Source organism: Pleurodeles waltl, chromosome 3_1 (genome assembly GCF_031143425.1).
Source record: "Pleurodeles waltl isolate 20211129_DDA chromosome 3_1, aPleWal1.hap1.20221129, whole genome shotgun sequence".
NCBI classification, from domain to species: domain Eukaryota; kingdom Metazoa; phylum Chordata; class Amphibia; order Caudata; family Salamandridae; genus Pleurodeles; species Pleurodeles waltl.
Window position 1 is genome coordinate 1,704,878,439 of NC_090440.1, and position 27,133 is coordinate 1,704,905,571.

The 27,133-nt window shown below is 43.3% G+C and overlaps 1 protein-coding gene across 1 annotated transcript; it reads right to left on the reverse strand.

The window, feature by feature from the left end:
* Window positions 1–2,239: 2,239 nt before the first annotated feature.
* GBX2 (gastrulation brain homeobox 2) lies at window positions 2,240–10,284 on the reverse strand. The gene is made up of 2 exons (XM_069225554.1): window positions 8,867–10,284; window positions 2,240–4,476 (listed from the first exon to the last, which is right to left on the reverse strand). The coding sequence occupies exons 1-2, from the start codon at window positions 9,342–9,344 to the stop codon at window positions 3,965–3,967; spliced, it is 990 nt and encodes a 329-aa protein (XP_069081655.1). The 5' UTR covers window positions 9,345–10,284; the 3' UTR covers window positions 2,240–3,964.
* Between the last annotated feature and the right edge of the window lie 16,849 nt (window positions 10,285–27,133).

The window sequence follows — 27,133 nt, forward strand, 5'->3', positions numbered from 1 at the left end:
GTCCTGGGTGGTCCTGAGGCTGGTGGGGAGGGAGTTCCAGGTCTTGGCCGCCAGGAAGGAGAAAGATCTCCCACCCGCCGTGGAGCGGCGGATGCGAGGGACAGCAGCAAGTGCGAGGCCAGAGGAGTGCAGGTGGCGGGAGGGGATGTAGAAGCTGAGGCGTCTGTTGAGTTATTCCGGTCCCTTGTCGTGGAGGGCTTTGTGTGCGTGGGTGAGAAGTCGGAAGGTGATCCTTTTGCTGACTGGGAGCCAATGCAGGTGTCTCAGGTGTGCGGAGATGTGGCTGCTGCGAGGTACGTCTAGGATGAGGCGGGCCGAGGCGATCACCTGCCTCACTCCCCTAAAGTCCGCGGCCTGCCGTTCACCTCCATGACTCTCCCACAGCTTGGTGCCCACCGTGTGCCAGCCCTCAAACTTCCCTCAGCCTGGTCCCTGGTGACCAAGGGATCCAGGCATGACTTTCCCGCATCCTGGTATCACACCTGCTTCACCCTCCCACAGCCTGAGTCTCCCACAACCTGGTGCTCAGCAGGTACCGCCTGCCTGATATCCCTCACCCTGATTGGTCCCGGGTGTCCACCAGCTGTGACTCTCCCACAGCCTCGTGCCCGACAGCTAGTCTGTACCCTGCTGCCTGGGCGCCATTCTTTCATCAGCTCGACGGGTAGTGGAGCCTCTGTCTGCGCTGTACATCGCTGATTGCGAAAACACAGGTCTTCTAGTGTGTGTTATCTTCCGAATTGTGCCTAGCTATTCCTAGGAAAGGCATTTGCGTGAACTTGAAAAGAATTGTCGTCGTCGCAGGAGCCTTGATAATTCGAGGTTAAGGCGCCCCAGAGATACTTCAGAAAGCGCCAAAAGGTCAAGAGCGCGGAAGAAGCGCACTTTCTTGCCAGCACATTTTCAGCCATTATGGCCGCCCGAAGCACTCCTGTGGGCGCGGATTATGCCAGTTAGTAAAGACATTATTACTACTATTTACCCAGCACGGACACACGCACCTATGTGCTTCATATAGCATTGCGCTTGTCATAAAACGCGCTTCGAATCGGTCAGTAGACACGCAAGTACCGCGCAAAACACCGTGATTGACAAACGTGTGTGTTTCTATAATAATATTACACACTTCTGTTTGTGTATACAGGGACACGTATACTGATGACGTCTGTGTGCTCTACTTACACATAGATAGGTATATAAGTTGAACACTTGCTGCTGAGCTGTGCGGCGGTCTGTCGGTCACAAATTCGAACCTCGGCATGGTCGATTTAGCCTTTCGCCCACCTATAGTCTGCACATTGAGTATCTTTAAATTGGCTAATAATAATCTGTGGTTTACAGCGCTTAGATGTAGTAGAAGAACGCCACGAAGCGCTGCATACATTATGATTAGGTTCATTAACCGAGAGGTATTTACTGAGATGTATTGCACACCTCTACACACAGCAGCTCACATACCGCAAGTGTATTGCCACAATGTACGCGCGCACGCATCGGTTTCGAGCGTAAAACTCTCAGTCCCGGGACGCACAATCTGCAGTCATCGTCAGCACTGCGCGCTCCTCCCCGTGGGACACCCCGTCAATGGATGTCTGAGCCCCCCCGGGCTTGTTATCAGAATTAACCAATAAATCCTAATCGATCAACCCTCTGTGCGCGAGCTTGACACCTACACGCCCGTGCGGTCGTCATTGTTTTCGCGCCTGCGTCCCTTTTCTGTTCACTGCTGATATTCAATGAGCTATACAAGTATCCCTCTTATTTAATCGGGATGACGATTTATTATTAAGAGTCATTTATTGTGTTTTTTTCTCAGCAATTGTTGGCACCCGACTCTACCTCGGAAGTCGGTAAAAATCTCACGTTATAAATAATGTGCGTGCTATTAATGAGTTACAGTAAATGTTCCTCATATTAAATTCTTCGATTCTAGATCCTGAACTCGCTGATGAAACAACGAAACATGCATTCTCTTCCTGCTGCTATTTCTTTGATGCTATTGTCTTGCTAAAGTATGTGGCACTTTGCTTATCTACTAGCTGTTCCCAACACCCTCCCGAGATAAAAGATATTTACTAGCAACAAGGGAAAAAGAAGATTTCTATCAATTGGGCGAAAAAAAAACTTCCTTTGAGGAGACAAAGGGTCCGGTCTTTTGAAACAAAAAGAAACAAAGATATTTGAATCATACAAGCCTTTGAAAAAATCGCGATCTACTCAGATTTAATTATTTTATTACCAATAATAATATTTTTTTCACAAGACTGTTTTTCCTGTTCAAACGCCATAACTTATAAAACAAACGAAAGGCGTGGGAATAAGTTAAACACAACATAGGAGGAATGTTCTACAGCTGAAAACTAAAGAGAAAAGTCCCTCCTGTTTTCCGTAGAAATATAAAATAAAAATGCGATAGAACCAGGCAAAAATAAGGAAAAAATTGAACTGGCAAAGTTATATATTTTCCCTTTTGTGTTGTTGTTTTATTTTTACCTTTCCGATAAAGAGAACACGAAAGAAAAGACGAGGGAAAAGCAGATGCAGTCTTTACTTATTACATTTTTTCTCCCTCGCCTGGAATGCGATGCTAGTGTATTTTTGGTCCCACTAAAGTCCAGATATGAAATCCATTATTTACAGAGAACGAACAACGGGCAAATAAATACGAAATGTCTTTTTACGTGGTCATCTTCCTGTGTCTCTTTTAGGGCTGTTGAGAGGTTCTGTACACTTCGGGGTTTGTTCCCAGGAGGTAGCAGCTCTTTGCCCCACAAGCGTTCCACGTGTTGGGGTACAGCCTTTTTAACAGCAAACGAGGTGCGGGGATTTAAGGGACCCTCGCGCCACACATTTGGGGTTTCAGCTTGTTGAGCAGCGATCATGGTGTGGGGGGTAATAAGAGTCGATGTAGTCCTAAAATCAGGGCACAATTGAAAGTAATGTTGTTGGCTTAAAAGTTGTGAGGAAGTAACAGTCCTGTGCCAATCACATTTGGGGTACCTATTTTGAACGGAAACGTAGACTGGGGGGCAGGGAATTCATGGGTTACGAGGGGACCAGAGCCCGGCCAGGCAAAGTTGTTGAGGTTGACGGGTTTATTGGGACGCTCTGGTCCAAGCATGCGCCCGTGGTCAAAATATCTAAGGGGCCACGAGGATTTTTTGAGGGACTCTCTGACTGTCTGAGCGTGTGCAGGGAGCTGAGGTCATTAGGGGACCCCGAAGGCCAGTGCTTCTGTCTGCTGTTAATGCAGATGTGTGAGGGGGGTGGGGGTGAGGCGGGCGTTCTCTTACAAACAATACTCCGTTTTTTTAAATAAAATATGAGGTACCCCTCCCAAGTCCTTAGACTGCTCCAGCTGTGGATGGGGTGAAGGATCGGGATGTACCTTAAAATCGGACCTGCTCCAGCTATTGCTGGAATGTTGTGCGTGTGTGTTTGGGGGAGGGAGGGTGTCTCGTAGTGCCTGACCTGCTGTAGCTGAGATGAAGAGGGGCCGTAGTGCCTGACCTGCTGTAGCTGAGGTGAAGGGTGGGCCTTAGTGCCCGACCTTGTGCATTTGTAGCTGGGGTGTAACATGGCAGACTCCCTTAGTGCCTGACGTGCTGCAGATGGGGTGTACGTTGGGGGTCCCCCTTAGTGCCTGGCCTGCCAAGGCCGTTGCTGGGGTGTGGTTCTTGGGGCTCTCAGGGTCTGCTCTAACTGTTCAGGGGTGTGCGGCTAGGGCCTGATTAGTGACTGCTCCAGCTGTTGAAATGGTGTTGCTCAGCGCCAGGCCCGTCTTCGCTGTTACTGGGGTATGAGTGCTACCGGCCCCTCTCAGGACCCAGCCTGCTCCAGCCCTCCATTGGTGAGGGGCAATGGGGCCTCTCTCAGGCCTGCTCCAGCTGTCCATGGGTGTGAGGCGTTGGGGCCCCCCTATGGCATGCTGCGACTGTTCACGGGGAGTCCCTGCTAGGCCCCATCATGGCCGGGCCTGCTCCAGCTGCTGGTGCTGGCTCCGGATGGCGAACCTGCTGACGTGCACGGGGATGGGCACCACGATTTTGGGGTTACGAGAGGGCTCCCCGGTCTTGGAGTTTGCGTTTCCCGCCTTGACCCTCTTCCACTTGGCCCGACGGTTCTGGAACCAGATTTTGACCTGCACCTCGCTGAGCTTGAGGGCGTGGGCGATCTGGGAGCGCTCGGTCAGGGAGAGGTATTTTTTGCAGTGGAATTCTTTCTCTAGTTCCAGGAGCTGCTCCGAGGTGAAGGCAGTCCGCCGCCTCCGGTTCTTACCACCGCCAGAGGAGGGTGGCCCGGTCCCCGGCGGGGCCTCCTCGGGCCCGGGCTCATCGTCCTTCTGTGAGGGCTGGCATGGCAGGGTGTCGTCCGAGCTGTAGTCCAGCTCGCTGTCCATGGAAAAGACTTCCTCCCGGCCTTTGGGGTCCTCCTCTGCTTTGGGGTCCTCCTTGGCCTGGTGCCCCCTGGAGACTCCTGGAGGGAAAACAGACAGATCGTTAGAGAGGTGCAACGCTGCAGCAGCGGCCATTACTGAACACAGGTGACATGACTGAAGTACAACGCAAGGCAACAGCAAGTGACAGTTCACGTCTGTGGAGCCGGAAGTCGTGGCTTAGCCAGGGAGTAAGGGACCGGAAGCTGTGGTCTAGGGGCCCACTTGAGGACTGTAACATTAGAGACGGTTTTAAGGAGCTACCCATTGTGGAACCGGAAGCTGTGGTTTAGGGGCTAAATTGGCAACCAGGAACTGTGGCCTCCTGGCTGAGGTGATGAGTGTGAAACTGGAAAATGCGATCTAGTGTCTAGACTGCAGAGAAAGAGCTGGTTCCAGTCCCACCTGCACAACGTCCCCAAAATTGTAACATCCAGGCGAGTCGCCTCATCATTTAGTGCCTCTGATTCCATTTTGTACCAAAATTGCGAGTTATTAGATTAACGCTAAACCCAGCGATTCACTGCTATTCTCTTTCCGTGGGTTGCTTACAAGCAATGCAGTTCAAATTATGCCGTACACGAGTCTACTCATTCACGACAAATAAATAACTATTTACATGTAACTTTTCACAGAGGCACAGACAGAGAACCTCGACAGGGAAACAGCACATCGCATACACGTGCAAATACATAAAGGTGCATCCAGAAATATATATTTGTGTGTATACGTAAGCACACCTATACGCGGGTATTATTTCTCATGTACAGATATACACACCCCAGCTATGTTAGCACGTGCAGTGCCATTTTATGTTAGACGAACTAACACATTTATGTAATGAATTGTATTTGTGTATTCAAACGCATGTAATTAAATACATTTAAATGCTCACATACATATGCGCGCGTGCACACTTACTGATGTATATTTTATATTAAGATATGTGGCATGTATGGGATATATATATATATATATATATATATAGCCTCATAAGCAAATACAGGTAGCTGCACGTCATGTATGTATATATTGTTTTACATCTATCGGTGTATACATAGACACATGTTGAAGCAAACAGCTGCCTAAGCATAGACCTGTATGTGCGCTCATATGCGGATTCGTATGCAGAGACAATTGGAACTGTTTAGAGGAGGTCATCTGCCAGTATTTAGCGCTAGTTAAATAACAGGAATGTATGTGCCTTTATGTACATTGTACGTTCACAGTGACATATACCTGTCTATGCATATGCAAACGGACACGCCACCATGTGTAGAAACAAACAGCGCGTGGCTTGTATGTAACAGCTAATCAATTCTACACATATTAATAGGAGTATACGCTTCTTCGATTGAAGTTTCCCGTTGTAGCCGCTCTTCTAGCGCCTGCGTGAAATGAACATCTGTAGGACGGAAGCCTAGCACGCCCACTGTTTAAAACATTCCTGATGTTTGACAGCAGTGACGTGTTGCACGGACAGATGTTTATACAACTCCGAGTTTACGGGGCACATTAGTTCAAGTGTTTGACAAGTATTCGCTCTTCGCGAGGCACCTATAGCAGGAACATTTAGGGGCTCACGGGATGTATTTGTTGTGTAGAATTGCATTTACATTTGTCTCCGTGGAACGAATCGCTCGCTGCTTTTATTCACTTACAAAAATACAAGTGGAGTCAGCGCTCCTAGTACCGAGGGTTAGGTGGCCTATAGGAGAGGATAACATATGTTTAGGAGTGGGCGCGGAAGTATTAGATTATTCGCTTTTGTATAGCGCTGACTGGCATTGTTTTGGCTTCGTGGCGCATCCTCTCTGTGGGCGCATTTTCGGGCTGATTTGAGAGACCCATCTCTCCATTATGTCTGATTGTTTTGTGCTCCGAGGCCCGAGCGATACAGACAACGCGCTGAATTTTACGAGCCGCACTTTGTTTTTCCACTTTTTGCTTTGTGTGGTGTTCAGTCGGGAAATGCAATCGCCACTGTGTCGGTGTCTTATATTTACACCTGCAACATCCTGCCCGGTTACAATCTTTGCAATGGGCGGGGGAGGGTAGATGTTGTTTCTTCGCCAATGGAAATAGCGAAATGTGTGTTTCTTGTAAAAATAGACCCCTGCCGACATTTAGGTGAGAGCTGAGCAGACATAGAAGCCCCTAAGACGGCGTTTCAAAACTTTTATATTTTGTGTTTATATTTCGCGATGCTTGGGACATGTTTGTCACACACAAACACAAACGAACAAAGTCTCGTTCTCTGGAAATGACGGTGAGTGTCAATCAGACAGAGGGCCACGGGTCAGTCTTCTATGCGCTATCATTTGGCCCACTGTCAAATTCCATCTGTTTAGGTACAGCTGATCTGAGTGTAACGCCCGTTTTCTTTCTCGGTAGTTTAATAACCTGCCCCAGTCCTTCTTATTTATAGCGAAAATGCGCTATTTAATGGGGTTCACTTTAGTTCTTCTCACGTTGGGAGTCTTGCGAACTTTTCGCTGGTGGCCTGTCGCGCCCGGGTGTTCGCTGTACCCCCTTCTCCCTGGAGAGGAGGACCCTACCCACCACCTCACAGCTGGACCGTGGGATGTAGCACCTATTCTGTACAGGCGCAGACTCATGCACAGCACTATGTAGCGCGCTGCTGCAGACAGCGGCCACCTTTCCTGTTCTGGGGGAGTCTGAGCCCCCGAATCAATCAGAAAACACAGTCCGTGGGTGTCAGGTCTAACGTCGCACCCAGGGCAGCCACAGTGTGTGATTATACAACACATATGGAATACATTTTAATGTCCTGCTGTTGGCTGTCCCAGGGTGTGCTCCAGGACTCTCTGATCTCCATATCACAACACCCCCGTTGCGCTATGTGCCCTGGCGCATAGAAAGACCGAGCTGCTCTAAGGCGTTCTACATATCGCCCCCACTCAGGTGGGGCCCCTGGTCCGTCTGCACTCTGGGAAGGCCAGGCGGTTGGAGACTGTCACCCACAACACCCTGTTCTCCATATGTCCCACTCAGAGGTATGTCCCCCTGTAGGGACGCCTGCCACGCTGGACTGCACTCTTAAAAGTTCGGGCTTTCTGGAATGTGATCTAGAACACATGGTTCCCCACAGCCCCCGCTGAGGTGCGCATCCCGGGAAAGGCCGCCCGCCCCGGGGGACTGCCCCGTAGGAAGTCGGCTGTGTTTGGTTGCTAAGAGGCACAGTACCTCCCCGGTGTCAGACTATGACACACGTTTGGAGTTAGAGCCTGTTTTACCCCTCCCTTTCTCCCTCCTATCTGGGCTGGGACACCGCCTCTGGAATCACGAGCTCCATTCAAAGTACACTGGGGATCAAGCACCCCGCGTTTGTACCACCGAGCAGGTTCGGTCTGGAACTAAGATGCCCCTTTAGAACATTACCCCAGCCCCACCCGGCAGTATCTGCCATGCACATGCCAGAGACTCCATCCAGTACAGGAGACCGCTTGTTTACTGGGGACCCCCAGCGATGTGATGTCGAGTCGCACACGTGTATCTCTGACTTGAACATACCACGTGCTGCGACTCCCCTGAATCCGGGAGACCGCTTGTGCACCGAAGACCGCCCGGATGTGATGCCGAGGAGCGCGCGCACACACACACATAAATATATGTCATGAACATGCACTGTGCCGGAGGCTCCATCCAACATAGGAGACTGTTTACCGAGGACCCCCCTCCGTGTGATGCCGAGGCGCACACGTGCATATATGACATAAACATGCACAGTCCCGGAGACTCCTCGTGAAGCCTGCAGACTCGTGTTACATGTTGCAGAATGTGACATAAATATGTACAGTACCAAACACTCGCTGAACACGGTAGAGTGCTTCGGTGTGATGCCGAGGAGCACACTTGCATGACATGTGACATCCACAGCCACGGTGCCGTGCCGGAGACCCCCCTCTGAAGCCTATAGACTCGTGTACCGTGATGCTGCGGTGCAGATTCAGCTGTGAACCCCCCCCCCCGTGCAGCCCCTGAAAGTCAGGCGACTCCTATAAATAACTGTTGGGGGGAAAGGGGCACATGTGTACAATAACTAAGAGCTGTGGCTACCTTAATCCCCCCCCCGCAAGCCAGGAGAGGGATATGACACTGGGGAACACATATTACAAGTTAGAAAATCTGATGTAAACAAGCAGTCTCACGCGCCCGGGAGACCCTTTGGATGTTATGTTGTGGGTGCATGGGTGTCATAAAACGCACAGTGCCGGACTCTCCTTTCGTGGCCAAAAACATAGTATTATTTGTGAGCCAGAGAGTGGCGACTCTCCCTGAACCCAGGAGACCCCTCGTGATGTTCACAGTCACACTGCTCAATGTCTACCACCCAGAATCCCGGTACCACCCAGCCAGGCCCCTGTTAGATGTTGAGGATCACACATTCAGAAGTGTTCGCTTACTTACCCAGGGCCGCCTCGGCAGAGCTGAAGGCCAGCATGGAGCTTTCCTTGCCCAGGTAGGTCTTGCCCTCCTCGCCGTCGCTCTGCAGCGCCTCGGCCCGGTCCAGGGCCCCCTGCAGGCTCTGGGAGCCGAACTTGCGGAGCGCCTCCTGGTGCTGCTGGGAGCCGGGGAACCCCCCGGGCAGGGAGGCCATGAGAGTGGAGGTGAGCGCCATGCCCTGCGCCAGGCTGGAGCAGAAACCCGCAGCCAGGCTGGGCATCTGGTGGTGAGGGTGCCCGGCATGGGGCAGGCTGGGTGGGGGCGGGGGCGGCGGGGGCAGCACCACCGGCCGGTAGGGCATGAACATGGGGTACCCGGTGTAGACGAAGTGCCCGGGGCTGGGCTGCGGGGGGCTCCCTATGAGAGAGTCTATGCTGAAGGCAGAGCTGCTTCCGAGGGGGCGATGCATCATCGTCAGGGGAGGGGGGAAGGCTGCACTCATAGGGGGCCGGGGGCGAGGGTAGCTCGGAGAACAAGCGGGGGGCACGGCTTCAGCCTCTGCGGCCGACCATCGGGGGCAGGAGCGCAGGCAGCAGTCAGGCGAGGGCCATAGGAGGCAGCGGAGGGAGCAGGCAGAGGGGGGTCCTGGGTAGTGCAGGTGCACCAGGGGGCAGTCCTCGGGGAGTGCTGTAGAGCAGTGCGGCAGGCAGGACGGGCTCGCGAGTTTCCTGGCCTGCCTTCTTTCTCCAGGTGCCTGCGGTGGCCACGGGGATCTCTGCCCCTATCAGCCCTGAGCCTCAGTGGCCCCTGTTCAGGCGCTAGCCCCTGCTCTCTGTCCGTGCGCTCAAGCACCTCTCAGCCCCTCGGAGCAGGCGAGCCCTGGCGCCTCCGCAGGCAGGGATGTCCTCTGAACCGTCTGTGCAGGCAGCGGGGGCTTCCCTCGACCACTAAGTGCAGGCAGCGACCTTCACTTCGGAGAGCCCCGGCAGCAGCAGCCCCTCAGTGCAGGCAGAAGTCCTTTCAGTCTGGGGTGCAGGCAGTGCCTCTTCTGTTTGTCAGCTCGCCCTGGCAGTGGATGTCTCCCTGCTTCAGTCTCGTCTGTACAAGAAGCCTTGCTCCGTCTCAGCCCCCGTGGACGGCAGATAGTGGTCAGCTCGTGTGCACAGTCAGTGCTCTTCCTCTCCGCCTCCTCCGTGTACGAGAGGTCCGTGCTCTCGCCCTCCTGTGTGTACAGGCAATGAATGGACAGTGTGTGTGTGCGCAGGCAGCCGCTGCCCTCCCTCTCAGCCTCCCCCGTCTACGAGAGTCTGCGCTCAGTCGGTGTGTGCAGGCAGTCAGTGCTCGAGCAGCCGGCGTGCACTCTCTTCTTCCAGGACGTCAGAATCGCGCTCCTTTTTTTGCAATCACATTTTGACAGTTTTCAGATCTTTCCCTGCCACACAGGAGCCCCTCTGCGCTCGCGCCTATTGGCCAGCTCGAGAAGGGAGGTACATGTGTAATGAGGGCGGGCGGAACCACGACAGAAGCCCCCACCTCCTCCCCGAGGGGAGAAGATACAAATTAAATGAGAAGAAAGAACGTGTGTACTGTTAGACAATTATTAATAACACACACGCATGAACACACACTCAAAGCTGAACAATATTGGCCATGAGATGAGTAATTTGATCACATTAGAAAATTAGATGTGACTGAATGGGAAACTGTTCTCTATGGACACGAAACTCTAGCACGCTCTCAATATATGAATACCATGCATAGGTATAACTGTGGCGCGATAGCTTGTTATTTGGAGTAAATGTGCTTAAACACATTCACATATTTAGTACTGCCGTGCAAAGATCAAATTCCATGTTATTACAATTGTATTGTGTGTCCCTGACCGAAAGAAACAAGGCTTACGAATAAACAAATGCATGTTAAAATACTTTACAAAGAAACAAAACAACCAAGACTTATTCCATGACTATTTCTCGGTGCTTCAATTTAAACCCTTGCATCCTGGTTCCAGAAAATACGTTTGTTTATAACTAATATACCTTCACACAGACTTGCAAAATACGGAAAATATTTCACTTGTCCCTTTAAATTATGGTTTCATCACCATAAGGACAGCCCCGAACTATTTCATATAGCTTTACCACTGTTAATCATTTAATATATATTTTCATTGTTGAAAAAAACACACGTTTTAGGCCCACATTAAACATGTATTTTAAGAAATACACAACAGGTAACATGTAGGTCCATTAGTACCATTACAGGGTTTTGGTGACACTTACAAACCACTCAGCTGTTTTTCACATAAATATAATTTACCAAAAAACATAGTATTACATCATTGTTGTTGACACTTGACATAGTGTCACATGTGCATTGCCTTCACCTAGACCTAAAATGCGAGTCATTTTTATTAGATTTAAAAGCAGGCACCTGTAAATATTCTTCTCACAGCATCAGTCTCTTTATAATTTCCTACATCCCTAGCCATACTTTTATCTCTCTCTCACTGTGTATGCATGGTACATGCATATGATATGGTAAACCCTACTATATGGGGCAGTCGTAGCATGACATCTGGCAGTTTATTTCTGGAGTGCCTTTGTGTGAGGGCATTACATCATACCTGGCTGTCCAGTGCTGTTGAGCCTCTGAGTGAGGGCATTTCATCACCATGCACATGCACAGTGTTGTCATCAATGATGTAATTTCAGATGTTGTAGACCAGTGGTTCTGAACCTTCTGACTTCTATGGACCCCCACTTGATCATTACTGGAACCCGGGGACCTCCACTGATTCATTACTGGAATCAGGGGACCGCCACTGAGTCGTTACGGGAAGTTGGTGACCCAAGACTAAACACTGTTGATGATTTGAACCGCAAAAAAATACATAAAATACAGATACTAATTTAATTTTTAGCTTCTAATCTCAAGTTCCTTGACATTTACAGTGCATTTTTAAAATTGCAGTTGTACATTTAGCCATTTTATTTATATACATCTTATTATTCTGTTAATATTTGTTAATTTTTTAAGCAGTCACAGACCCCCTGAGGAGGCTTTGTGGACCTCAGGTGTCCCTGGACCACAGATTGGGAAACATTGTTGTAGACATGTTATCAGTGATGTCATACACATGTCATGAGTGATGTAATATGTGAAGTAATTAGCAGTGCATGACAAGGGCCTAGTTATAGCTACTTTAGTGCATAAGTTATAGTTACTTGACATAACTATAAGTGGTGAATTTCAGTGGTTTTGTTTGTTTAAAAGAGTATGTTTTAATAGAAATTTTCACTTGACTATAACACCCCTTTGTCTTTTGCTTTTTTCAGTAAATTTCTAAGTTTTTTATTATAAAGTAAGATATTATTACAATTCCTAACTATAACGTCACTTTCACCTTAGATTTTTTCAGTGAATTTCTAAGTATTTTTTTAATGTAAAGTATGATGTTCATCACCGTGCATGGTGTGGAGTTGGGCACCAAAACCCCAACCGCACATTGCATTTGGCCATATGCAGCATGGGGCTGGGTGCACAGTCCCCTTATTAAATGTGTTATTGTTCCGTTAGTCCACTGTGATGCCCATTATGACACTCTTGGGGATTTGCTCCAGATCTGTGGATCCACCACGAAGCCTGAAGGATGTTGCACGGGGCATCGCTTTGGATCAGTGGATCCACAGAACCACCACAAGTTTTGTGCTTTTTAAAGAATTTTAACACCCAGTGGGGGTGAGGTCCCTCTGGGAACACCCCATAGGGCTGGGAGGAGGGGCTCACGGTGTCCCTACCCCGATCCTTTATATCTTAATTTGTTTTATTTTTTAGGGTTTGGGGACTGAGTCCCCAAGTCCTAAGATGACATCTACAACTTTTCCTTCAGGCTGCAGCCAGCCAGTCACAATACGGGGGTTTAGCTCTCGGATCGACCACGGCGTGACATATCTATATTTTTTGCACCTTAATTTCTCAAAAACTATTAAACGGAACTACACCAAATTACAAAAATAGCACTTTTTCTTTACCAAGATCTTGCTTTCTGCCAAAGTTGGTGTCATTTTGTTCAGCCTTTTTTGGGTGTAGCTGTCTGTAATCTTTCTATGCAAAGTGAATGGGGAAAACGCATTTTAGGACCCACCCCTTTTTTCTTGGCCCCTGCCTGACAGATCACTCAGAAACTTTTGAGGAAGGAGCTGAGGTGGATGAGAGTTTTTTTTGGAAACTTTTGTGAAGATTTGTCAAATGGTGCTAAAGTTATTTGCTAACCAAGAATGCTTTTCCTATGGAAACATCCTTCTAACTATAACTACCCAGTGGTGATGGACAAAGGATAATACTATAACTACCCAGCGGCGACCGGTACTGGGTAATTGGTTTACATATATATATATATGTAAACAAGGCGTTGAGGCAGCAGCATGCCGGTGTGATGTTGGCTGTGCACCAATAACCCTTTTGAGAAGTACATTTTGCCCTGAGTGAGCGTGTTTTTACTTCTGTGGATGTGTTGCTATTTTTTGCTGGGTAACTTCCCCAGCATGACACCCTGGTGTCCAGAGTTGAAGAGACAATAGAAACAGTAGCTGCAAAATCTACTATCTGTAACATGACAATTCCACATTACTTTAATATGTTTGAGTCTACTATTGGTATAAATGAGTTATTAGAAGAGGCTGAGGTCTGTAGGCAGATTCCTACAACGTAAGTAACATATAAGAAATAAAGACAGAGAGAGGTTGGTTTTGGGAGGAATTGTCAGCTTACCCACTTAAGATGTGTAAATGACAGGTTTGCTCCAGACATTCCTGCAAGTACTAAGCATTGTGCCCATGGTAGAGGTGAACCTTTGGACTTTATTTTTATTCTAATGTTGATCTTTCAATTCATATTCTTATTTACCATATTCGACAGCAATAAAGTGATCATAGATAGCAGTTGATTTTTGTTAATTCAGTGAAAAAGAAGCTTTCTTGTTTACAGATGGTGGGAGAAATGTTCGGGCAAACTGTACTTAAGAGAGTAAAATGGTCTGTGAAACTGGAATGCCATCTTAAAACGTGGAACATCATGGCTGACCAATAGCTACAACATACATTGTAAATCGCTACACAACTTGTGTCATGGTACAGGATTCTTGAAAATCTGTTGAAATTCTTTCACAAAATAGCCCAGTATTAATTTAATACTAGGAACAATAGAAATAGATGAACCGATTTTTAATCTTGGTTTATACCATCAATGGGGGAAATATGCTTAATTTCCAATACCTGAAATAAATAAACAACTTTTGACTTTAGCTGGTAAGATCACAGAAAACATTTTTAAAAAGAGGGTATTATGGTAGCAAAGAAAATTTGTATTCTAATGGATAGTCTATGTACTAGAACAAACATACTCTCATGATACTAAAAAGTTTGGGACTTAGTAAACCATTTGGATGGGAAAAGTAATACCGAACACAATAGCAGAAGACACACGAGTGCAACATCCATCAACATTATACTTTTCGTAAAAGACACCTGTTTGGGATCCTTTTGACAGAACAATACAATATGGAAAAAAATGAAAGCACACGTTCTTCAGGTGCCCATGGACTGAATGTTTTTCCTATCGCAACCCTTCAATTGGACTTCCCCATTTGGAAACAACCATTAACAACACTGGTTACAGCCTTTCTGCAACTTAGATTAGTATACATTTATGGCATGGATCTATCTTGCTATTTCAAGGAAGGAGATTCAAACAACCCCCTTGTATACAGGGGTCTTGTACTTAAATATTTGAATATAGTATAAAAAATGACCACGTTGCCAGTGTAAAAAAAGCTAAAATAATAATTTATGCTAGACACAATAGGACTGTTAGATGGACACTGTGTGGAGAAAGAATTGAGTTAGGTGATTCAGACAACTAATTGGGAGTATGGCTGGAAAGGTGAGAAAGCTTCAAAAGACATAATTGCAATAAAAACAAAGGATTCTTATCTTCAATATACAGTATAGAAACTGTATAAATTGGCCAACAAAATGTGTACTAGTGGCTACTTCTGGCGCTTTGACATGTGGACACAGGATGACTGTTCCATTAGAAAAGATATTGGGCAACTGTCACAAATGTATTTTCTCTTCCAATATCATGTGTTTTAATGTAATTAAGATTGGAGCTTGGTTTGACCAAAGTGGTGTTGATCTTGGACTTCCTTTTTTTAATTAATTATTGTTACTGATTGTGGCCAACACCACAAGGTACACTTAAGTCCTTTCTGTGGTTGGAATTAAATGGGAATAACAGTTACACCACATAGAGGGCAGGGTACTACAATAGAAAGCCGATTCCCCTAACTAGAATAGAGAAAGAAAGTCATGATTTCATTAACGACAGAGAGATTAAAATTATGCTTAATTACAAATTTTATTATAGCAGTCCTGAATCACAAAAAAGCACTCTCCCAGTAAACCTGTGTCCCAAACTAGAGATTAAAGGGTAAATTTACAAGAAAGTCACACATCAGCTATGAAGCACCACTTTTCTTGTGCACCCCTAAAGTCACATGGTAGCACTTTATTTTCAATACAGCGCACCATGGCGCATGTTAGCGTAAAAAATGTTGACGCTATTGTAGCGCATTGATCTACGAGTGCCAAAAACTATGGCACTGGTCCAGCAATGCATGGGGAGGCCCATTGGAATCAATGGGTGCATCACTTTAATGCCTGCCTTGGGCATGTGTTAAAAATGACAGGAAAAGTGCGCGGTGAAATCTCGTACATTTCACTGCGCCATTTTTCTAGGCCTCATAATGAGAAAACGCCCCTGGCATACTATGCCTGGTTCAGGCAAAATGTGGCACAAGAGGTTACAAAGTGCTGCAATGCCACGTTTGATACAAGGTTTTCTGGTTTCAGACAGTACTTAATATGAGCTGGTGGTTTCTGGTGTGGGACATGGCCCCTTATTTTTGAGGGCCGGCACTTATTTTTTTGACTCAAGCATTTACTACGAGCAAAAGACACGTATGGGAAAGACAGAAGAAGAGAAAAAGGAAAAAGCGTCACAAAGGAAGAAAGCTAAAAGCTGCAAGAGTGAGCTGAAGGGGCAGGGAGTGGCTGTAAATGGACTAAAGAGGCCAAGATCGCTTCAGAATTACATTGCCTCAGTATTCTCTGCTCCCATATTTCATTGCAGAAACCGTGTGTTTCAGAGAAGAGCTTTGGGCACCGGCACGTTTTTATGTACAAAATAACCACTGATTTCACAGTGTGAATTTCAGCGACTATATCACTATCTTGTTCTTCTGTTTTACATCAAAGAGTAATGCTTTGGCTTTCAGTCTTAGTGCTTAAGTTTAGAGCTGGATGGCAGGCAGAAGCCACACGAAAGCTCTGACAGTTTTGGGCTCGAATGTCCAAGAGGACCACATCCTGAGCCCGGCATCTGGCACCAGCCTGTTTCGAGTTTTCAGTGGTTCACCCACCTCTACATAAACCTGCTTAAACTACCATCTATACACCAATAGTGCATGCTTCCTCTTCTTCTTTCCCACAGGCTAAATTGGTGTATTGAGGTCTCAGGGTCACGCTTAAGTTCTACCATGCCATTCATCTGTTGTCCCCTAGTATTTGTTGTTCTATCCATTTCCCTAAACAACCGCATACACCCAGCTCCACCACCTAGACCTACACAGCCACTTATACTTTACATCACCAACTACACATTACACCTGCTACACCTCACACTACAATGTAGGTCCTCCACATACACCACTAGATTACCCCTACATGGCCACCTACACCAAATAGCGATATTGCCTAAAAGCACACCCTACCCTAGCACTACATAACTTCACAGCAAAAACTACACCAATACCTTCACTCTACTGCCCTACAGGACCATTTACACTATCATCTAGATCCTTCAGCACCTACACCCTAAACAACCACCCACATACCAACCTCCACCACAAACGACACCTTATTCCACCACCTACACCCCCCACAGCATCTTTGCATCCTAAATCACCAGCTGCATTCATCTCTTACCCCCTGTGAGAGCTGGGTCGGTGGGGAGAGCTGTCAGAGCAGTCAGGTGCTAATGGACTCCAAAGGTAACAAACTGAGTTGTTTACATCTGCTGGCATCCTTCCTGTTTGAACACAATTAGAGACCAAGTACACCCCTTTAGAAGATGTAATAATTGTACGATAGCCATACCAACACAATACAACGAAGTACAAATCCTAAATAAAATATAGCATACATTTCCAGCACATTTGGTTACAATAATACCAAAAGCTACATAAAAAGACCGGCCTATTTTAATGTATGTATAAATATATGTGTGCACAAGAATGTATCCCATTGCACACTTTGAACCACTACAGACCAGCCTTCACCATTTAGCAGCACTGTTTGTGAGGTCGACGTGCAGTCACAGCTAATTTTCTGAGTTTAGTGTCTAGAGCTGCATATAGGTAGAACAACACCCAGAGTGCATAGGGTTAGGATCACATCCAAAGTTGCACATTGGTAAAGTCAACTGAAAGCTGCACATAGTTAGAACCACATCCAAAGCTGCACACAGGTGGAAATACACACAAAGCTGATGCTCACACCAAAGTCACATACAACTTGAGCCCCATCACTGGCCTCCCTGACTTGATACATATTGGTGAAATATGCTAGGTAAGACAGTTAAATGAATGCAATAATTAATGTCAACTCATTGGCCCTTTTCAGTCAGGTTTTTGATCAGGCCACAGAACAGAAACATACCTTTTCAAGATAGCTGATAACACACTCCAACTAGCTGATAAAGGAAACTCATGCTTGCTCGGTCTACTACATCTATCACCAGCCACTAACTTGATCAGCAACGTCATTCTCATATCCCTCATACATAAGATATGTACCAGTTGTATCTGTGGCCCAATGTGTGCCTCCCTCTCAAATTCAGTTCTAGAGACAACATTGAGCAGAAGAGGAAGCAGAAGGAAATTAAACCAGAAAAGCGAGGACGCTGAGTTGATGTTACCTTTAAAAACGAGCTTCAACATCTAGACATTTTACCTTGAACACATAACGGCATATTGATGTGCCCAGTATGGGCAGCTTACCTGTAAATGGAATTTTCTGCTGCTCATACCCCAGAAATGGTGACGTCACAGACATACGTCGCTGCATTGCCAGTGTTGGATACGTGCTCACGCAGAAACCCCCACCGAAGCTTCGATCGTCCTCCAAATTTCTCAAAAACAATCATTTTTTCAAGCAGCACATCGGGGACTTGGTGAATGTGTCCCGAGGCCCAATTTACAAATGATTCATAAGTCGTCCCAACAGAAGGGTGCATAGTGTTTGCCGAGCACCTTCAGATCTCAGGAGACGAAGAGCAGTGCTCTGTAGTTCGTGTAAGTGGCTCAGGGTACTAATTGGACATTTTTTTTGCCTTAGCACTGGATGCTTCTCTTTTTCTCTCCCTTTTAATATCGACCATTCTTCTGTTCATCTCAACTTCCTCCTACCCTTTTGCCTTTCTCCATGAAACATAGATGTCATTCCTTTTTGTTTTTACATGACAATGTATGCTACTTTGATCTTTAAACTTGTTAAGGATCCGTGTCGGACTACGAAAGAAAATAGTCCCGGCACCAAAATAAAAGTGCCCCCATTAGTGAATTATATATCTAAAGATGTGGCTTAGTTTGCAAATTGAGACAGTTATGAACTTGTAGAGACATGTTGTACAGCGCTTAAAAAAATATGGAACACTGCAAGGATTTGAGCATACTGTTAGGCAATATTTATTTTACTATCAAGGAAATCAACAATAAAAAGCAGCCCGCCAGACCATAAAATCGTCCACAAGAGGCCCACACACTGACCAGTCAGACCACCCTATCAGTCACTCCCTGACTTCCCTGCAGGCCAGTCCGATCCCATTAAAAATAACCCACCAGAAAAAAGGGCTGCTACTTTAATGCAAAAACATTCAGATTCTCAAAAGTGCACTTCCGTGACATTAACATTACAATTCAAAACCTTAAAACTAAAACTAAATGATATGTAAGGTGGCTTTTGCCATTTTTATTCTGAAAGACCCTTGTGTCTCTTGATACAGGACAAGCACATTATCCTTCTTGTGCCTTGTTTTGATTTTTATCTGCCTTCTAATTCCATTGTAACTGAATCTACTGGAGAGGCTAGATATATTATTCCCAGTCTAATCTAAGGAAAAGTCGAGAAAGTGTTGACTCAGGAAACATTGGATTTATTAGTCCCACTCCAATCTAAGCAATATTAGGGAAACATGATGGACTTTTGGAAGGGTTAAATTTACTATTCCCACTCCAACATAAGCAAAAGCAGAAAACAAATGCTGGACTATGAAAGGATTTGATATACTATTCCCACCCCAGTTTAAACATCATTAAGGAAAGTATTGGGCTTTGGAAGGATTAGGTTTACTATTTCTAGTCACACATAAGTAAAACCAGTGAAAGTGTTGGCGTTGGACTTTGGAGGGGTTCGATTTAGTAATTCCACTATAATCTAAGCAAATACAGGGAAAGTGTTGGGTTTTGGAGGGATTATAGTTACTGCTCTAACTCCAATATAAGCAACAGTAGAGAAAGTGTTGAACTTTGATGGTGGGGTTTAGATTCACCATTCTTACTACAATCAAAGCAGCAATAAGGAAAGTATTAGACTTTGGAGGAGTTAGATTTACTATTCCTACTCCAACGTAGGCAAGAGCAAGGAAAGTGTTGGACTTGGAAAGGATTAGATATACCTTTCCAATTCCTAATCATTTTTTGAAAAACAATTAAATACCCAACAACATAACATTTTGAAAACATTAAAAATAAAACAGTAATGATATAAAAAAGTAGGAAAATACCTCTTTTTGAATGAGCATCACAACTGTTTTTACTGCTAATGCTTTTTTTTTTTATCTACGAGACTCTTCTAACTGTGCCTCAATACATGCCCTCTGTCCCCTAAACATGTTGAAACTGGCTATACTCCTAATTGGCAAATTTAACTTACCTATAAGTCCCTGGTATTTGGTACCAATAGGACCCAGGGCCTGCAAGTTAATGTCACTAGAAGACTTCAACATTCATTGTGCCACCCACTGCAGTGAGAGTGCATACATGACTGCAGACTTACCACAGTAAAGGACAAGAAAAAAAGGGGGAATGGGGGTAATCAGTTCTAGCACATATATTCCCTCTTCTATAGTGATTAACAAAATAATAAGCCGGGCAGGGTTAACAACAATTGTATAACCTAACCAATCACGGGGCAGATGGGATATTGAACAAATTGGTGCAAGAGCCCTCACCCACCTCTAGGGGTGGCATGCTTTATCATTGATCAAGCTCCTTGTTGGTCAGCACTGCAAGGAGCCAGGAGTCACCCCCATGCACAGGTGAGTGCCAGGCATAAATATGGCACCCCTGGACACCCTTTTCAGAACTCTACTGTACCTGTGGAAGACAGGACTGTACCTACTATCGAGAACTGTAAGGAGACCTGAAAGGCTGAACTTGCTCCCACTTGCACCTAAGACAAACGAGTGGGCTCCAAAGGTCAATTGGCTGACCTCCTGTCAAGCTACAGGGACACTCAAGTCTGCTGGAGGCCCTTTTCCTGAAGAGCCCAGTTGACTAGTTCCAACGGGACCTCTCATGGGCTCTGCTGGTGGATTATACTTGAGTGAGTTTTGCCTCCCAATTGCTGTTCCTGAGGTCCTGGAAACCTTGGCTGTGTCAAAGTGTACTCCTCCTAATGTCCTGAAAAACCCCGGACTTAGACATCTTTTGGCTCCAAAGCAGTGCTTTAAATGGGCTGGTACTGTCTGGTACTGAGTAACGGCACTTTTTTATTTTGAGAGGAAGAGTACCTGAACTTCTCAAGAAAACATAATAATTTTAATTGGAAAGTACTGGCACTTCTCAGAAACAAACAGGTACTCTGGTACAGAATACCTGCACTTCTATTTTTTCATTTCAAGCACCGCTCCAAAGGCCTCAGAAAGACTGGGATAAACCTATCAAGTCAAACTGAAGAAGGTGCATTGCTCCTGGGCCAAAGATTCGGGTTGTTTGCACCTGGAGCTTTTTTGCATCTAAAAATCCATTTCAGTGGGAAGTCACACAGAGAGTATCCGGCCTCGTGGAGTCCTGTTAGGCTACATATTGCAGGCTTGCTCTAGTGTAGGATTTGGAGTTCCAAAAAAGTGTTTAAGTCCGAATGTAGAAGTCTTTTCAGGGTGAAGGAGCCAAAAATATCCGGCCAGCGAGGGATCTTCCTCTCAGCTTTTCCGCCAAAAGTTATTCGGCTTCACTGCAACCTCATGCAACATCTGTCCCACAACTCATGGAGCCTTCTTCCCTCCAGCTTATTGCTTTGCCCCGCTGAGGATTTCTGACTCCCATTTCAAAGCTAAATCAAAAGGTAAAACATCGGGTACAGGTTGAACCTCGTTTCTGTATGCTGCTGGGTCAATCCTGGTTGCGCTGTAACACAGTTGACCTTAAATTGTGCCTAGATACTGGTCAAGGGCAACCAGATGTCGGCAGTTGGCTTTTAAAACATTTTGGCACTGTTTTGAAATTTAAACTTAAAAAATTCATATCTAAGATTCCCCTTGTTAGATTTTTCTCATTTTTGTGCCATTTTGTGAATTAAATTACTCTCTAATTTTATGTTGAGCGTGCAAGCGATTTGACCTGTTGTTATTATTGTGGGCGTTTAACCACGCCCATCGCACGTCCATCACTTTCACTCGTTCGTAGGCTTGCCTTTCAGAACTTACTTGATGTCATTGGTAAATCCTTTACCTGTGTCCCACCTTGAGGCTGTTTTTGTCACGCCTTGCAGTTTGCCCCCATTAGATGGATAATTGCACAATTGCCGATGTACAGCAGCATGGGCAAACTATTTTTTTTCTTTTGTCTCACTGCTTCTTACTGCATGGCGGTCAAGGTGCTCACAGCGCGAACAGGCATAACAGCGTGAACTCGTTGTATAAATCCTACCTGTTTATTCAGAATATTTTGTAAGTAGACAATGCACTTTTAATTTTCCTTCCACCCTCATGAAAATAAGATACGCCTCTTTATTCAGTATACTTTTTATGCTGTTACGCCCTTGGGGGGCCTCGAACGTGTTATAGAGGTTCACAAAATAAAAATAAAAACAAAGTGCCTGTGCCGTCAGCTGACACAAAGCATAGCATAACATAACGTAACACAATATAACACAATATTGCATAGCATAACATAGCATAGCATAACATAACGCAACATAGCATAACACAACATAGCATAACATTACACAACATAGCATAACACAACATAACAAAACATAGCATAACATAATATAACACAACATAGCATAGCAGAAGATAACACAATATAACACAACATAACATAGCATTACATAACACAACATAGCATAGCAACACATAACACAACATGACACAACACAACATATCGTAACATGCATAACATTTTAACACAACATAGCATAGCATAAGGCAACAGAGCATACCATAACAATATAACACAACATAGCATAACAGAACATAGCATAGTACAACATAGCATAACATAACAGAACATAACACAACATAGCATAAGATAAAACAGCATAGCATAACATAACAGAACATAGCATAGCATAACATAACACAGCATAGCATAGCATACCATAACATAGCATAGACTAGCATAGAATAGCACAACATAACACAACATACCATAGCATAACATAACAACATATATAACACAACATAGCATAGCATAACACAACATAACATAGCATAAATCAACATAACGTAGCATAACATAACATAACACAACATAGCATAACACAACATAACACAGCATAACATAACATAACACAACATAGCATGCCATAGCATAAGATAACACAACATAGCATTGTATGACAAAACACAACACAGTATAACATAATACAACATAGCATAGCATAACATAGCACACAACATAGCATAACATAACATGACACACCATAACACAGCCTAGTATAGCATAACATAACAGAACAAGGCATAACATAGCATAACATGGCACTATGTAACACAACATAGCATAGTATAACATAACATAACATAATATAACACAATATAGCATAGCATAACACAACATAACACAACATAAGATGGCACAACATAACCCAACATAGTATAGTATAACATAACACAATATAACATAACATAGCATAGCATAACATAACCCAATATTACACAACATAGCATAACACAATAAAACACAACATAGCATAACATAACACAACATAACACAACATAGCATAGCATAACATAACATAACATAGTATTGCACAATATAACACAATATGACACAACACATCTTAGCATAACATAACACAATATAACACAAAATAGCATAGCATAACTATCACAATATAACACAACATAACACAGCATAACATAACATAACATAGCATAGCATAACATAACATAACACAACCAGAATAGCATAACATAACACAACTAGCATAACACAACACAATATAACACAAGATAGTGCAGCATACAATAGCACTAAACAGCATAGCATAACATAACAGTAAATAGCATAGCCTAACATAACACAACACAACATAGCATAGCATAGCATAGCCTAACATAACAAAACATAACACAACATAGCACAGCATAACATAACATAACACAACATAGCATAGCATAATATAACACAACATAGCAAGCATAATATAACACAACATAGCACAACATAGCATAGCATAACATAACACATCATAACATAGCATAACATAACACATTCTAGCATAGAGTAACACAACATCACATAACGCAGCATAGCATAACATAACAAAATATAACATAACATAACACAATATAACATAACATAGCATAACATAACACTACATAGCATAGCATAATATAACACAAAATAACACAACATAGTATAGCATAACATAACAAAACATAACATAATACAACATAACATAGCATAACATAACACAACATAAGATGGCATAACATAACTTAACACAATATATCATAACACAACATAACACAATAAAACACAACATAGCAAAGCATAACAACACAATGTAGCATAAGATAACACAACATAGCATAACACAACACAACATAGCATAGCGTAGCATAACATAGCACAATATACCACACCACAGCATAGCATAAGACAACATAGCATAGCATAACGTAGCACAACATAAAACAACATGGCATAGCATAACATAACATAACACAACATGGCACAACATGACATTGCATAGCATAGCATAACAATATAACACAACATTACATAGCATAAATGACATTAACATAGCATAACATAACACAACATAGTATAACACAACATAACACAGCATAACATAATGTAACATAACATAACACACCATCGCATAATGTAGCATAACATAACAGAACATAGCATAGCATGGGATAATACAAAACAGCATACCATAATACAACATAGCATAGAGTAACATAACACAACATAACACAACATAGCAAAACCTACCATAACATAACACAACATAACACAACCTAGCATAGCATAACATAACACAACATGGTATAACATAGCATAACATAGCACAATGTCACACAATAAGGCATAACATAACAAAATATAACAATATAGCATAGCATAACACAACATAACATAACATAACATGGCACAGCATAACACAACATAGCATAGTATAACATAACAGAATATAACACAACATAGCATAGCATTACATAACACAAAATAGCATAGCATAATTTAACACAATAAAACACAACATAGTATAACATAACACAATAAAACACAACATAGCATAACTTAACACAACACAACATAGCATAACATAACAATATAACACAACATAGCATAATACAACATAGCATAGCATAACATAACACAATATAACACAGCATAGCATAACATAACACAATATAACACAATATGGTATAGCGTAACTCTCATAATAACACAATGCAGCATAGCATAACATAACAGCATAACATAACACAAATAGCATAACTTAACACAATATAACACACAATAGCATAGCATAACACTAAATAGCATAACCTAACACTAAATAGCGTAGCATACCATTACACAACATAGCATAAAATAACACAACATAGCATAGCATAACATACAATAACATAACACAACATAGCATAGTATATTATAACACAACATAGCATAACACAACATAACACAACATAGCATAGCATAACACAATATAACACACCATTGCATAACATAACACATTATAGCATAGCATAACATAACACAAGATAGCATGACATAACATGGCATAACGTAACACGCCATAGCATAGCATAACATAACATAACACAACATAGCATAACACAACATAACACAACATTGCATAGCATAACATAACAACACAATATAGCATATCATAACATAAAACAACATAGCATGGCATAACATAACACAACATAGAATACCTTAACACAACATAGCATAGCATAACATGACAACATAACACAACATAGCAAAGCACAATATAACACAACATAGCATAATGTAACACAACATAGGATAACATCCCACAACATAGTATAGCATAACATAACACAACATAGCAAAACATTACATAACACAACATGTCTTAGCATAACATAACACAACATAGCATAAGATATCATTGCATAACATAACACAATATAACACAGTATAGCATATCATAACATAATATAGCATAGCATAACATAGCACAACATAGTATAACGTAACACAACATAGCATAACATAACATAACATAATGTAACATAGCACAGCATAACATAACACACCATAGCATAGCACAACATAACACGATATAACACAACAAAGCACAACACAACATAGCATAGCATAACATAATACAATATAACACAGCATAACATAACACAATACAACACAACACAGTATAGCAAAACATAACACTACATAATACTACATACCATAGATTAACATAACACAACATAGCATAGCACAACATAACATAGCGTAACATACCACAACATAGCATAACATAACCCAACAAAACATACAATAACATAACACAACATAATATAACACAACATAACACAACATAGCATACCATAACATAAATCAACATAACACAACATAGCATAACAAAACAAAACATGGCATAGCATAACATAACGCATCGTAACACAACATAACACAGCATAGCATAGCATAACATAATACAACATAACATAACATAACAAAGCATAACACAACATAGCATAAGGTAACACAACACAACACAGCATAGCATAACATAACACAACATAGCATAGCATAATATAACACCTCATAACGCAAAATAGCATACCATAACATGACATAGCATAGCATAACACAACACAGCCTAGCATGAGACAACATAAAACAACATAGCCCACCATAGCATAACACAGCATAAGACAACATAACACAACATACAACACAACATAGCATAACATAACACAACATAGCATAGCATAACACAACATAGCATAATATAACACAATACAACATAAGACAGCATATCATAACACAACATAAGATAACATAGCATAACACAACACAACTTACAACATAGCATAGCATAGCATAACATAACACAACACAGCATAGCATAAAATAACACAACATAGCATGGCATAACATAACACAACATAGCATAACACAACATAGCATAACATAACACAAGATAGCATAGCACAATATAAAACAACATAGCATAGAATAATATAACACAACATAGCATAACATAACACAATCTAGCAAAACAAAACATTGCACAACATAACACAATATAACACAACGTAGCATAGCATAGCATAACATAACACAACATAGCATAGCATAACACAACATAGCATAGCATAAAATATCACAATATAACACAATAGCCTAGCAGAACACATGACAACATAGCCTACCATAGCATAACAGAACATAAGATAACATAGCATAGCATAACATAAGACAACATACAACATAGCATAGGATAACATAACACAACATAGCATAACATAACACAACATAGCCTATCATTGCATAACACAACATAAGACAACATAGCATAACATAACACAACATACAACACAACTTAGCATAACATAACACAACATAGCATAGCATTACACAACATACAACACATCTTAGCATAACAACACAACATAGCATAGCATAGCACAACATAAGACAACATAACATAACACAACATAGCATAA